Here is a 14,868-nt window from a genome sequence, read left to right as displayed (position 1 = left end):
GCTCTTTGTTTCCTGTATTTTCATGTTGTTGTGTAACATCCTGTGGGAATCACATGTCCTCTGTCTCTCTGTCTGTCTCCAGTCTCTGGACTTCACTGCTCAGAGAAACTGAGAAAAAAGAAAAATCTATTTCCTCAGAGGAGTTTTTTTTTTTGATATTTTCATCTTTTGGGGCAAAAAAAAAAAAAAAAAAAATCCTCTGAAACTGCATCGTTGAGCTTTTGCTCTTCGATCGGCTGCAAGTTAATGAACCAGGTAACTTGACGATGAAAAGTGAGAATCACATGAGACGTGTGTTTTAAGTTTCGCTCTTCGGGCTGAGAGGAGGGTTTTTTTGGGGGAAACCTTGAAAGCACCGTGTCGTCAGTCTGTTCCTGGAAGAAGAAGAAGAAGAAGAAGAAGAAGAAGAAGAAGAAGAAGAGACCGGGCGGCCGCAGCAGCAGCAGCGGGCCACCACCTCTCCACACCCGGGCTGATTTCACCGCGTTCCCGAGCCTTTAACCGGGAGTTCAGATTATTGAACCGGATGCCTCTATGGTCCGGTTAGCCTCGCAGCGAGACACACCGCGTCCAGTTAGCACAAGGTAAGCTGCTCCGGCTCCTCCAAATTAGCTAGCAACACGGTTAGCCGAGCCGTGTCACGCTCGCCGAACCCCATTCGCAAATCCGCCGATTTAACGGCGACTCGCTTCTCGTCGCACCGTTAATTTCCAACCCCCGGCATCGGTGGAACTGTCCCGGGGATCGTCGGTGCCCGGGTCCAGTTCGGGCTCGAGTCCGAACGCCATGTTAGACGTTCGCGTTTTAAAAGCACAGGGCGGTGGCAGCGAAAATGTGAACGACCCTTAATGAGGATTTGCGCTTGTGCACAATTGAATGTTCCCTCGGCTGTGCATGAAATGTACGCCGAATTTCTCAGCGTGTTCGGGTTAGTGTTTTGGAAGGAGCAGACAGAGTTATTGCGTTGGGTTAACGCGTACAGACAGGCACGATTTGTTGAATTGCCGAATTTGCAAACGGAGTTCCGCATATTTGCTTTCTGGGCTAGCTGGAAGCTCAGCGTCACGGGCCACAAGTGCTGCCTGACATGTTTCCACACGAATGCATGAAGTTCTGCTGCAGGAACACACCTTCAGGTAGTCACACAGGTGGGTTAGCTAACAGCTAGCTGCAGCATCCGGACCCACAGGACGTGTGATGGAAGAACATAACAAAGAGAAGGGACAGTCTACATGTTGACGGGGTGTCTGTGTGAGAGGAACCGGGCTGTAAAACTGAAAGTATCTGGGTCTCATGTTCGGGCAGATTAGCGAAGGATTAGAGCTCCACAAGGACGAACAGGCGACAATCACGCGGCATTCGTCGTTCCCCAGAGCGGACGGTCATCCCGGAGCATCGGCCTCTTCCCCCCCCCCCCCCCCCGCAGAGCAACACCTGAAGCCCCGCAGGTCTGAGGACTCATCCTCCGAGCGACACTCGAGTTCAGCTGCAGACCCAGTGGAGGAAACAGTCTTTAACTAATGTCTGACACGTTCACAGGGGAGCTTCATCCACTGACCTAATTATGGAAGTCAAGGCTTTGTGTCTCCCAACATGTGCTCCCCCCCCCCCCCCCCTCCCCCTCTCCCCCACACAGATGTGGTCAGTGAGATATTTCCGGTGACGATTAACCACTAACCTCAGATGAACCAACTCTTCCGAGGAGAATTGAAATCATTCTGCTCTGTAAGGCTCAGGAGGAAGTCTTCAGATCTTTTAACTGAGTGATCATTTAAGAGGTTTTCAGAGACGAACGCCAGATGATGTCCCGGGACAACTGGGTCCAGACTCCTCGCGTGCATTTGCGTCTGAAGAACGCAGCGAGCGACGTTCACGGCGACAAGGGAAACATCCGGAGCGCTGAGGTGCAGGAAGTGGAAATAGATCAGTTGTGCAGCGTGGAGTCTGTGATGGTCGCAGGTGGACGTTCTGTGACCTCGAGATCTCAGGGAGGCTCCACCCCCCCACCCCCACCGCTCCTCCAAATATGGTCACTTATGGTTTCAAAATACAAGATGGCGCTGGACAAAATGTTGGGGCTTCAGAACGTCCCGGTGGCTCGACACTCCCACACAGCAGCAGTGCTACACGCCACAGTTCGATCCCCACGTTAGGATCGTTCAGTGTCACATCGACCTGTGTCCCGCACGCCACTTAGACTGACTTCCGTTCTTTTGTGGCCTCAGGCAGCGCTAAAGAACGGCAGCCTTTGTTGTCATGCATGTGATTTTTTTTTTTTTTTTTTTTTTTTCCCAGTGTGGTACAGTTTTCAGAATTCTTAACAGACGTGTACACGATGGAGAAACTTTCACTGTTTGGAAAGTGGAGCAGAGACATTCAGAGATTCATAGAGAATCTGAATCTGTAGATGTTTGTTTGTTTGTGTTCGACTTTCTCAACTTCCTTGTTTGTTGCGGACATTTTGAATTTTTCAGTTTATCAGGTGTGAAAGGTTCTTGGGACCAACTGTCCACGATGTCGTCCGACCAGAAGAGCCGGTCTGGATCAAACTGGTTCGGTTCGTTCACGGGCTGAAAACGTTTTATTGTCGATAGTTCGGACTTTGAATCAGTTGCAGGAAGTTGAGACATCATGAAACGATAGAAGAAGCAGAATCAGCTCCTTCGACACGTGAAGTTTATTTGAAGTTCGGACTTTCAGGTGTGAGAACTGGACATTAGACTTGTTTTGTAATTGTGTTTATTGTGTGTGGAACCTGCTCGTGTGTGTTATAGTCACACACACCTTAGACAGCCGTTGTTATTTTAAACTATAAAGAGCTATTTTAAGAGATGTTATTCTCGCTGAATGAAAACTTTGAGTCGTTGCCCTCGATCCTCAAAACATTTTCTTCACGTGTGGTTTTGATAACAGACCTCGTGTCAAGCAATAAAGAACATCTGTCTTGAGCTGGCACGGGACTTAGATGTTTGAAGAGTTTACTTTTATGCTCTTTACTAATAATAGCTTTTTAAAAATAATAACTGAACTCTAAATACGGATGTCAGTGATTAATCAAGTGTTTTTGTGTCTGTGCTCACCAATTTATTTTTATCCTGGTTTATCTTAATATCACAACACCATTGGAATCTTCTTTGAAAGAGATTTGGTGAAATTTCTAAATCCGTCTCGTCTGAACAGTCATTTTATATGAAGTGTAGAAGACTCTGGAGAATTTGTCTTCTAGTCAGTGTTGTGACTCAAGTTTCTTTTAGTAGTAAAGTACATTACTACTCCACAGGGAACAGGGCCTTAATATATTTCTGCCTAAATATTTTTCTCCCTCACGTTCTTTATGTTTGTGAAAAGGCTCAAAGTCAAATGTTTGTGAATGAACACTTGACTCCAGTTTTTGTGTGTGTGTGCGTGTGTGTGTGTGTGAGTGTGTGTACCATGTGTGTAGACACAGGGCAGTTTTTTAAAGTCGACGCAGCGCTGACTGCAGTTGGCTAATCAACCTAATAGAGTTGGCTCAGAGAGACTCAATCGATTGCTTCAGTGGGAGCTGCAGGGTGACGGTGAGATCGGTGCGGAGTCTCAGAGCTTCTACAGCGTTTCAAATGTTAAAGGGCCTGGTTTTACTCTCCCCGTGGATCTGCTCCCTGTAGAGCTGCGATTGTGCAGGATGCTTCGAGGATGCGTGAAGTATTTACATCTGCTTCTTGGCCTCAGCCGACACGCCATCTGGGCCTGCAGCGCTTCCATCGTTCAGGAAAGAAATAACGAGCTTTTTTCATTTGCTCTTTGCAGCGTTTATTTCCAGTCACTAGCTTGACAAGATCTTCTTCGGTGCTTTAAATGTTGTCATTTAACTCGATCTGTCCTCCAGAGCACAAAGATGTTTGACTGAAGCAGCTAATAATTATCAATGAATGTCTAAATACTCAGTGTCAGTTTAAACTTTTAAGTATCATATGTTGCAATTACAAATGCACGTACGCAGTGTGAAGCTTATTTTTTATCTCCACAACAGGCTCTGATCTAATCGGATGACAGACTGTAACAATAAAGCTGCTTTCACCGGTGCATTGAAATATGATTCAGCGGATTTCCTGTAAAAAGCAAGAGAATGACGTTAAGGCAGACGAGTTGAGTGAGCGAGGCTGGTTATCAGCTACCTGTCCAGCTCTCACTTCCTCTCAAAGACGTCCTCTGGATGGGATCTAATTTTAGCACGTAGAAAGTTTGGATGTGAACAAAGTGAAGCCCTGTTTGTGTTTGAACAGAGCAGATATTGTTAGAGAGCTTGTGTTTGTGTCTCACTTTGTCACAAAGTGTGGGGGAGGTGTGCACTTTGAGTTGAAAGTTCAATATCGGGATATTTAAAACTGTTTAAACAAGCTATTTGAAGATGTCACCTAAAGAAAAGCTCTTTGAAATCTGTGACTATTTGTCACAACTTTGTCATTTCCTCCTGCAGGGAAATTCTTTTACAAGCTTTTAGTTCTAAACAAATCAAACTGACAAATAATTGGTTGAAAACATCGATGTTTGATGACAAACGTCCATTTTCATTACTAAAAGTAAAAGGAGCTAAGTGGAGGTAGTTTATCTTACAGGGCACAGCACTGATGAATCAATCATTACAAATAATCAACGAATGAATATTAGTTTCAGCCCTGAACACATGAACTGAGAACACTTTGTAAAATAACCCAAAAAGCTCTTTTCTCTTAATAATTTCAATAACTGAGATGAGAAGCTTTGGTGAAATGACAAACCCGTGCTCACTTCTGGTAAAAGCTGTTTGTGATAATTGTGAGTTTTTAATCTGTTGTAAATCCGTCTTGTGTGTAAACTATTAAATCGTTGTCCACATGCCAGTGTCAGTTCTCTGTGAATCAACCTGTCAGTAGTTCGGAGTTGAATATAAATTTTCCCCAAAGCTCTACAGGTTTGAGAATTTCCCACGAACCCACAGAAACGCTTGATGAGAGCGTTCTGCTGTGGGTTCGCTGCAGTCGTTTGCTGCGCAGCCTGTACAGTTTGACTCCCTCCGTCTTTGCTCCGGTTCCGGCACCTTCTGTTTCTCACACAGCGGCACAGATCTGTGGATACATGCTCAGCTGGTCGGGGTATACGTGTGTTTGGCCAGACTCTGACCGGGACGCTGGCCCTCTCTGACAGGGACTTGGACGGGTAATCTGTGAGATCAGCAAAATGTAATCTTCTTTGGTCAACGACCCGGACAGCGTTGTTTGTGTGGCTGAATAAGCGTGTGTGTGTGTGGGTGGGTTCAGTAGTAATCCTGCCTCTATATTGTAGATGAGAGACACTTTCTGAAGACTGTGGGACTTTAGTGTTGTGAGTTCCCTGTGACACAGTATTAACCGTCAGAGCACCACCGATGTGGAGCGTCAGTCGTGCGAACCTTATCGAGGAACCTTTGTTTTACACCTGAACAAACAAGGTGGAGGTGAAAGCGTCTTAAATTACGATTCGAACTGAACTCAGTTGTGAATTTAATGTGCACAGCAGTGGTTTGAATAGTCTGCGTATACAGTAGGTGACTGCTGCTGACAGCTCCGCTCAGATGAAAGAACCATGTGGACTAAAATAAAGTGTGAGAGCAGCATCACGGGCTGCGTCTGCCCGAACCAGCCAATCTGACAAGTGATATTCCAGGTGAATATATTTGGTGGAGCAGATACGCTGGTGAGGATCGGTTCCTGTTGGAGTACTCGCAGTACAATTGGTTTATATGGGAATTACCATCATAATCCTGGTCTTTGTTAACAGGGGGAGGGATCGACACAGTGGACGTGATCCTGTGTCTTCACTTGAAGAAAACTCGGTCAAAATCAATATTTTACTGTATTCATTCATTTAAATTGCTGGGGGGGGGGGCGGGGGAACGAGATGTAGGCGGCACTTCAGGAACCAGGCGACGTGTTTCTAACATTGTTGAATGATTGAGTGGGATTATCGTTAGTTTATGAAATAATCTGTTAATTGTTTGGTCTTTAAAATGTCAGAAACTACTTCATAATTGTTCTGTTCTGCAAATTATTGTCTTTTCGTGACGTTTTCTCACGTGTGGACATTTTTCCAGGGGGGGCGGTCAGTAAAACTTGAACATTTGCGTCCTCACATACAGCTCCTCTTTAGAGATTTTAGGAAAAACGTCTGGAGTTCAGCGCCGCAGCTTAAATTTCTTGAAACCTTTACCTCTGTACGATATGACTCACAATCTACATAAACCACTCCTTCTCCTTCGGCAAACAACAGCCGTTACTGGTCACAAACATCTCACTCTTGGTCTCTCTGCAGAGTTTTGACGCTGCTGTGTTCAATCCTGCTAATTTATGTGGTCTTTCACAACGAGTCTTAATCTCTCAATGATATTTGATTGACTTTAATTTTTCCTCAATCGACAGAGGTGAGCCATGGCTGAACCAAACGCCTCCCGTCCCCAGAGGAAGATGTCCACAGCTGGGGAGAGTGTGTACAAGGTGCTCGGGCTGGAGAAAGGAGCGACTGCTGAGGACATCAAGAAAGCTTACAGGTGGGGGGGGTTGGGGGGGGGGCTCAGTAATGTGAATTATTACTCAACTTTTTAAGCCGCCTCAGTCGACAGGATTATTTTCTGCAGAGTAGACAGGTTAATCACACTGTAATTATTACATCAGGTATTTCCTTAATCCTTCACTTGAATAATCTTGTTTCTTGTCGTGTTGGCAAAAGCGTCTCGTAAATGGCGTGATCGCAGTCATTCAAGTGTTTTTACTGCAGAGTACATTTCTCCCTGTGCAGACAAACTGACGTGAAACCGTTTGCTTGCAAGTAAAATAATAATTTTTCTCATTTAGAAATCCTCGAAGTGTGTGTGTGTGTGTGTGTGTGTGTTCTTTCAGTTAAAACATTAATTGAGTTGTTTTTATCCGAAATTCATCTATAAAATATTCAAAAGAACACCAAGTCATGATTTCAGCTCGAAGGTTTGGTGATGTGGTTTAATTTGATGTGGTTGCTGAACCAGCTACATGTCATTTAAATCCTCTCCCTGGGTAAACAGGAACAATGTGACCTTTCATTGGTATAAAAACATAAATACCAGATTTGAACCCTTCAACACGATGTCTCCTTATTTTCTTCCTTTCCCTCCGTCCGTCACTTACCTCTGCTCCCCCGTCACTTTGATTCTCCTTCCGGTCTGTTAGAAAACTAGCGCTGAAGTATCACCCAGACAAGAACCCAGACAACCCGGAGGCAGCGGAAAAGTTTAAGGAGATCAACAACGCCAACTCTATTTTAAATGATGAGACCAAGAGGAAGATTTACGATGAGTACGGCTCCATGGGCCTGTATGTGTCCGAACAGTTTGGAGAGGAAAGCGTCAAATACTACTTCCTTATGTCCAAGTGGTGGTTTAAGGTACGTGCATATCATCTCCTACAGATTATCTCTTGATGGTCTCCTGTGTTTCACGAGGAGATGAAGAAGTTTGTGTTGGACCACCGCCTCCTGTCACGAGGCTGAATATCGTTTCTCCCTCTGTGTGTGTTCGCTCCTGCAGGGTCTGGTTCTGTGCTGTACACTGTTCACCTGCTGCTGCTGTTGCTGCTGCTGCTGTTTCTGCTGTGGGAAGTGTAAACCACCTGACGACGATGAGAACTACCAGTACGTCGACCCTGAAGACCTGGAGGCCCAGATCAAAGCAGAGCAGGACGGAGGTGAGAGCTCGGGGGGGGGGGGTTAAGGGTTAGTTTAACGCCGTGTTTTAGAATGTTGATGTAAATATTCCGTCTTCCTGTTTCTCCTGAGACTCTGGACGGCATCATCTTTGTTTGTGACTGACTGTTCATCAGTTACTGTTCATTTGTAAGACGATGAAACGTCCCACGAGAAAACGTCTCAACGATCCTCTATTATCTGAGAAGATTTATCATTGATACAAACAAAGGCAGGAAGTGAGCTCCTTTAACCGTTAAAGCTCCTCCCCCTCGGTCCGTTAACCATAGTGCAGGGTTTTTAACTTTGCTGAGCTTTTACATGAAGTGTGCAGAGAACAAAGGTGTGTTGTAATTCTCAAGGTCAGCAGATTAAACAGATTAATTTATTTAAACGGCTCCGAAATCCAAAGATTTCTTCAGCTCAGACGAAAACAAAACATTGGTCTGAGACTTAAGACCCACCATGACTTGAATTTTTGCCTTGCACTAATAGAATATATCCAAATGGTGGTTTGAGGTGTGAGCATGTCGTCTCTGTGGATTTCAAAACACTCCAACTGTTGAATTGTTGAAATCTTTTATTCTGTAAAATAAAAGATTTCATAAATGATATGTCTTGTTAAAAAGTTTACATCAACTGATTCATTTTTGGGTCTTTGTTCATTTTGTGTGTATTATTGTTGAAAATCTATGCAAATCTACCCAACAGGTAACACAGTAATCATAGGCCAGCCCAAATCTAACCTGGCTCCAGAAAGCCAAGAAGGCCAGAGTCAGCCCATTCCCCTGCCGCTGGCCATGCCTCCAACCGAGCCCAAGTCGCCGGCCTCGGCCAGTCCAGCAGGGGCGGAAAACCCCGGAGAGACTTTACCAGAGTCGAAATGACTCGTAAGAGCCACGTCGTCCACTTTATGTGTCGCACTGTCTTCCATCGTGTGTTGTCTCGTGTGTCAGCTGTTGCCTGGCCGCACTGTCCAGCTTCCTCACGCATCCATAACAAACCCGCCCGTGTTGTCCAGTCACCACTGTCACGCATATTCACCGCGGCAGCCGCCATGTTGCTGAAGTCGTCTTGTACCTGCATGTGTCTCCACGCTGTCCTGATGCTTGTCACTGTCACGTTGTGCCTGAAGAGTCCGTCACAAAATGAGCATGACTGGATTAAGTGTTGCAGCTTCCTGTTTGTCGTATTGTTGACACATCATCAGTTATTCTTTCGGACTAACGACTTGTGTTTGATACTTGTGTGTATTGTCTGTTCAGGGAAAACTAAAAGAAGCTACTGGGACAAAACACTGTTATTTCAGAGGCAGATATTTATTTCAATTCCAATTAAATTATAATGAATTTTCTGTTTGTTTATTATTTTCCTGACGACTTTTAGAAATCCAAACAAATTACTTTCTTTGTTTAAAATATTTAATTTAAATTCCAGCCTGCAAACGTTTTTGAGAAACTTGTGTGAAACTGGTTTTATGGTTTGTCACTTTGGGTCTAAAGACACCTGGAGAGATTAGATCAGAGATTAGAGTTGTTTTTGCTTTTCGTCTCTATTTTTGTGAATGAAGTAGAGATGACGCATTTGTTCTGCTCTCCTCCTGCAGGAAAGTGACGGTGTGGATGAGCCTCGACAAGCAGAAAGGTATGAAACTTTTATTTCTGTATTAATCCTGACACACAACTCCACGCAGATCTTTATTTCTATACATGTGCTGTAATTCAGTTTCCTCAAAAACAGCTTGAAGAGTGCGATTTACTGGATTGACCCTGAACGCCTCAAAGACCCCAGCCTGCAGCGTTGTATAGAACCTGATATTTCACATTCTTTAAATCCTCACGTCCCTGAAGCGTAATTCAGGATAGAAACGCAAACATCATAAAGTTGTGAGGAAGTTAAATACCCAAGATCTTTACATATTTTAAACTTTACAACCGACCCTAACTTCCAACTGAGCCTTTCATGATTTAAACAGACTATTCCTGTGTTAGTCAAAATGTTCTTACTTCTTGATGTAATAATAATATGATGAATAATCATCCGATCACTGAATACAGCTGCTGTTGATTCAGTTTCTCCATTTCACTCTGATCTGCGCTTCTCTCCCTCTTCAGCCTTCCGAGCCCCCGTTACGACCCTGCCACATACGACTGCTGCCGGACGTCCAGGAACCCCGAGATCGACCAGCCCAAAGCCACCAGCCAGCCCCAGCCCCTCACCCCATGACCCAGCTCATCCACACACTGGACAGCACCTGAGAAGTGGGCTCTCGAAGGCTCTGGACCCGCCGCCACTGAACTTGAACGATGGAGTATTCATGTAAATCAAAACACTAGCTGGACTCACTGAGAACTTCATGCCAACTAGTACAAACAAGGCATCTCGCCGTTCTTTAATGAATCGCCCCTCACCCTCCAGCCACAGTCCAACCTGGGGGGGGGGGGGGGTCCACTTATCCTGGGCTATGAATATGGGAATATGAGGGGACAAAAAAAAAAAAAAAAATAGATGGTGGATCCTCTTATTTATCCAGAGCAAGACTGGAATTATCTCCATCTCCCATCGCGCCCAGTCTTCCTCTGCTCTGGGCTGTCAGGAACATATTTTTTACATTTCTTCTGCTTAAATTATTTTGCCCTTCAGAAAGAAAAGCCACGAAGGTCAGCGGTCAATCAACTCCTAAACGAAATTGTCAAATCATCTGAGACCAGCAGCTCTTCTTCTTCTTCTTCCTCCTCTCGTCTCAAGGAACAGTCGACTTCAGTTAAATGTTGCATCGCTGCCATCCGACGCTCATTGTTTCTCTTGATGCCGAGTTTAATGGTATTTAAAAAATAAAAAAAATGCTTCCAAGGAGGCGTTGACAGTCTGGAACATTTCAACACTATAGTTCATACAAGCGCACAATCTGAAGATGTGACGCAGCAGAAGTGACTGCAGGAGGCGACGTCCACAGATTATGTGTGTTGTTGAAAACGTCTGAGCCAAAACCTGGAGATACAAGATACAGAGGAGCAGAGTCGATAGTCACCACCCCCCCCCACCGTGCATGCATTTCTGTCCGGATGCATGCCCCCCCCTAACTGTACAGCACTGGAATACACAACCACAGATGGAAGAACTGCCGACTCAAACCTTACAAACTCTGGTTACACACTTCATCCTGTATACAAAGACACACTTGTACCAGCCAACATGTCATTGTGTGCCACCCTTGGCTTAAAGAAGTGTAACCCCACAACCTTTACCTTTAGACGGACGATAACAGATGCCATACCGTGGAAAACAAAGCGTCAAAAAGATGTAAATGCAAACGACTTTTAATGAATTTTGTTTTGTCTACTGCGCTTCTTCTTTTGTTGCAGACTAAGGCTACATCCACACAACTATGTTTTCGTTTGGAAACACGTCAACTCCGGAGCTGCGTTTTAGTCTTGACGGGCGGAAACTGAGATGTTTGGAAACCATGACGTAGACACTTGCAGCCACTTGCTGATTTGGTTGTTTTGTCACGATGTAGAGTCGTCAGGCTGCTATCACATGACACCCCCCCACCCCCCCCCCCCCACCCCCCTCGGCCACCAGCGTAGAACCCAACATTGAGAATCAATTAAAAGTGTTACTGACCCTGTTGTGCAGTTAAATTCAGTATTTTACAACGATACAACCGTTTACATGTGGAGGAGACGAGATGCAACGTGAGTGGTCACATGATGCGTGTTAGTGGGGCGATTTAAAACCGACACGGAGCCAAAACACTCGTGAACAGAGATCCTTTTACTTTGAAAACCACATTTTTAAATGAAAACGTTGTAGCATGGATGTAGCCTTTGTTTCGTAGACCAAAGCTAACAGCTCCATGTAGCCAGCAGATCTGTTACGAGTCGGGTGGAGGCTGATGCCAGTTGCTCTGTAAGCCACAGTTCTGTTTGTCAAAGTTTTGTATAATTTGCATTTTAGGTGAAGTGAGTCTGTTGCCATCTCATGTCATCGTCTTTCCTTTTTTGTCTCAGTTCAGGCTGTAAATCTTTTTTCGTTCCAGGAGAAAGGAAACAATTGACTTTTAAGTGACTTGATTATCTATAACGTCAGGTCCAGATTCACTAAGGACGCGTGAATTGCACTGAGTCTTTTTTTTTTGTTTTTCATTTCATTCACTTGGCTCTGGAACAGCACTGAGCAAGCAACCAATCATATTTACTACAAATTTCAGGCCTAAATCATCAAGTCCTGCACTTTAATTCACAAGTGGTCCATTCTAAGTTCAGTCCCTGAAGGCACCCAGACACAAACCAAGTTTGCGTAATCCTGCTATCTAACAAATGCTGATGGGGAAAAAATAACCTCCTTGGCGGAGATGACAAGCAGGCTGCCCGTTTCCAGTCTTTGTGCGGAGCTAACCAGCTGCTAGCTGTAGCATAATGTTTGGTGTACAGACGTCAGGGTGGAGTCCGTCTTCTCTTCTGTATCTCAACACGAAAGAAACGAGGCACAAAACTTCGAAAAGGCTTTTTGAAAACATCTTGCAGCCGTGCCATCGTTTAGGTCCCTGGTTCAAACATTGCTTTAGTGTCCGGTGTGGAGTTGTGTTGCTTGTAGGTACATTTTTTTTTAAGAGTTTTAAAATGAATGTTTTCCCTCTTAAAGTGGTGGCTGCGATTCTAAGGTCAATCCTTCGTTTTGTTTCTCCTTCCATGATAAAATAAAGTCCGCAGTGCGTCCGTCTAGTAAATGTGAAGCTCGTCTCTCAGCTGCTGGAACTCTTCACTCTTGCCTGGGGAACTGCAGTAAACTAACATAGACCCACACGTAGGAGCAGCTTTGTTTCATGACCTTGAATCACAACCTGCTCAACAACCAGCTGAGATCTGTTACTTTACTCTGTCCTGGACATATCAGCTTGTATTTTTCTGTGGAACTGTCTGCAAACTTGAAGGTGATTATTTCACATGATTGTTTTTTTTTGTTTTTTCACCATCGATAGCCAAAACATTTAATTACGAGAGTGTCTAGTTACATGTCAGGTCTTAAATTTTCTTTAAATCTTCTCAAATGATCTCACTTCAGTATAGAGGCCAAGGTAGACTGGTTATTTATTGTTTTTTAATTGTTGTAAATAACTCATGAAACAGCAAATTAATGACAATAATTCCTTATTGTTAATAGACAGTTTGTATTAAATTAATGTCTGTTATAACAGCGTACATGCGTTTTTACTTTTTATTTATATTGCATAGAAATTCCATGACTTCAATTTAATAATACTAACATTAGTGGCTGCAGGAGGTCAATGTTTTTGATCAACTTTTGAGGTTGCATCATAGGCCTTAATCCCTGCCTCCTCCATGTAAGTTGATGGGACATGGATCAAACGTAAAAAGAAAATGGTTGCTGTCATTTCAGGTCGTCTTTTTTCCGTGTCCCACCTGCTAACATAGAGGACGTGGGGGTTTATAACCTATACTGCAGCCAGCCAGCAGGGGGCGTCATGTCGTTCATCTTAAATTCCATGTTAACCCTCAGTCACCAACACATCATGGAGCGAACGTTCTTCCTTCGACTTTCCCGCTCTCTGCTGGGAAAGTTGTGCCGTGGTACAATCTTCTACAAGAAGGTTTTTCTTTACTTCAATGTCAAGAAACAATTAAATTGAAAATATGAGTCGACCAGCACGAGGAAGACATTTTATCATTTTAGGTGACGTTTTTATTTTTTATGTTTTTCTTCTGGATGTGGACGATCTGTAAATGAGTTATTAATGAAATTCAACCAAATAAAAAAAACGGGGATTTTATAACTTCCTTTGTCTTGTATTTGTACGTGATTGTGAAAACTGTTCTAATCAAACGTGAACGTGCAGCAAAGACGAGGACAGAAGAGCTAACAAAGCTAAATAAACATAAACATGACTTGTACAAATAGTTGGAAAAAAAAGATATAGTTCAGCAAATGGTGTTTGAAATCTCATCAGTTCATCTTTGAGTCTAAGTGGATGTTAGTGTCACAGTTGATCAGGTTCTCTGGAAGCGTTTTTAAGAGAACGTGTTCACAGGGGAAAAGGTTTTGTTCTGTTGGTTCATTATTGAGGGTTGGAACCAAATTTGAAGAAATTCCTTCGAGGCGTTTTTGAAGACATCGTGTTCACAAGAACGGGAACGACGGACAACCTGAAAACATAATTCCAAACACTGACCAAACCAATCAACAATCTTTTAATTGAATATTCTGACCATTTTGAAAAAACTTGATGTTACGCAGCAGAAGTTTTACCAGGTCTTTGTGTCACTGACGACCGACTGGTCGTGTGTGGATTCATGAATAACTCTGTGTTTGTATGTTTAGCTCACACAACAGCGGCCCTCTGCCCCCGAGCCTATAAATACTCAAGTAATCCGGTTAGTGGCTCAGTCTACTTAGCCAACACCATTTTGTTGATTAGTAAATACGCGGTGTGCTGAAGCAGCAGACCCCACCACTGTCTCCTGCAGCCATCAGACCTGTCAGAGGTCAGAGGTCAGGAGGACAGAGCGACTCCAGTGTTTACACCAGGGTTACACCAGTGTTTACTGTATGTGCACACGTCATCCAGTTTTAATTATCCTTTTTAACAGTGGGACGTCGTTTCATGATTTTTGATTTGTTTTTGTTGTTTTTTCATAGTTTTCATCTCTTAAGTCTTGTATTTGAAGTTTTACACTTGAACAGTTTTCACTTTATATATAAATACTCTCACATCTGCTGCACCATCATTTACAGACTCTGTTAGACCTTCCTGTGACGTGTGCGGGGATGTAGCTCAGTGGTAGAGCGCATGCTTTGCATGTATGAGGCCCCGGGTTCAATCCCCGGCATCTCCACTTTTCTTCTTCCTCCTCCTCGTCACACATTTTTCAGATTTGACTTTTTAACGTCACTTTTGACAAACTTACGTCATAACAACTCTTCCTTTGTGGTTTTATTTGTAGTTTAACCTCGCTGATGAGTTAGACGATCTGGAAACACGTTCACAACAGACACTGAAGGTCAAAGTACAAATATTCACACTCTACACATTTTGTTTACACTGTATATATTCGTTTTTAACTATATTTATATATATATATATATTTTTTAAAGCTGTCATATTATTTATATTTTGACTTCCGCACTGGGCTGTAG

At 43.7% G+C, this 14,868-nt stretch overlaps 1 protein-coding gene and 1 non-coding gene across 4 annotated transcripts; both read left to right on the top strand.

Annotated features, from left to right (window-relative positions):
• Positions 1 to 21: 21 nt before the first annotated feature.
• On the top strand, positions 22 to 13,507 carry dnajc5ga (DnaJ (Hsp40) homolog, subfamily C, member 5 gamma a). Of its 3 annotated transcripts, none has more exons than XM_020110123.2 (7): positions 22 to 584; positions 6,417 to 6,544; positions 7,200 to 7,413; positions 7,556 to 7,712; positions 8,422 to 8,600; positions 9,317 to 9,354; positions 9,825 to 13,507. In XM_020110123.2, the coding sequence occupies exons 2-5, from the start codon at positions 6,426 to 6,428 to the stop codon at positions 8,595 to 8,597; spliced, it is 666 nt and encodes a 221-aa protein (XP_019965682.1). In that variant the 5' UTR covers positions 22 to 584; positions 6,417 to 6,425; the 3' UTR covers positions 8,598 to 8,600; positions 9,317 to 9,354; positions 9,825 to 13,507. The 3 variants fall into 3 exon arrangements, with proteins under 3 accessions (XP_019965682.1, XP_019965683.1, XP_019965684.1); XM_020110124.2 differs by having other exon boundaries at positions 28 to 255; XM_020110125.2 differs by lacking the exon at positions 8,422 to 8,600 and having other exon boundaries at positions 57 to 584.
• Positions 13,508 to 14,495: 988 nt separating this feature from the next.
• Positions 14,496 to 14,567, top strand: trnaa-ugc (transfer RNA alanine (anticodon UGC)). The gene has a single exon. It is a non-coding gene; the product is annotated as a tRNA-Ala (tRNA).
• The last annotated feature ends 301 nt before the right edge of the window (positions 14,568 to 14,868 follow it).

Source organism: Paralichthys olivaceus, chromosome 19, assembly GCF_024713975.1.
Source record: "Paralichthys olivaceus isolate ysfri-2021 chromosome 19, ASM2471397v2, whole genome shotgun sequence".
Taxonomy (NCBI): domain Eukaryota; kingdom Metazoa; phylum Chordata; class Actinopteri; order Pleuronectiformes; family Paralichthyidae; genus Paralichthys; species Paralichthys olivaceus.
This window is presented reverse-complemented; position numbering and strand designations above follow the sequence as displayed.

Excerpts from the sequence above, each read along its gene's own strand:
- dnajc5ga (XM_020110123.2), top strand. The coding sequence starts at position 6,426 with ATGGCTGAACCAAACGCCTCCCGTCCCCAGAGGAAGATGTCCACAGCT. Across the intron at positions 6,545-7,199 it reads GACATCAAGAAAGCTTACAG|AAAACTAGCGCTGAAGTATC; the intron begins GTGGGGGGGGTT and ends CCGGTCTGTTAG. Across the intron at positions 7,713-8,421 it reads CAAAGCAGAGCAGGACGGAG|GTAACACAGTAATCATAGGC; the intron begins GTGAGAGCTCGG and ends TCTACCCAACAG.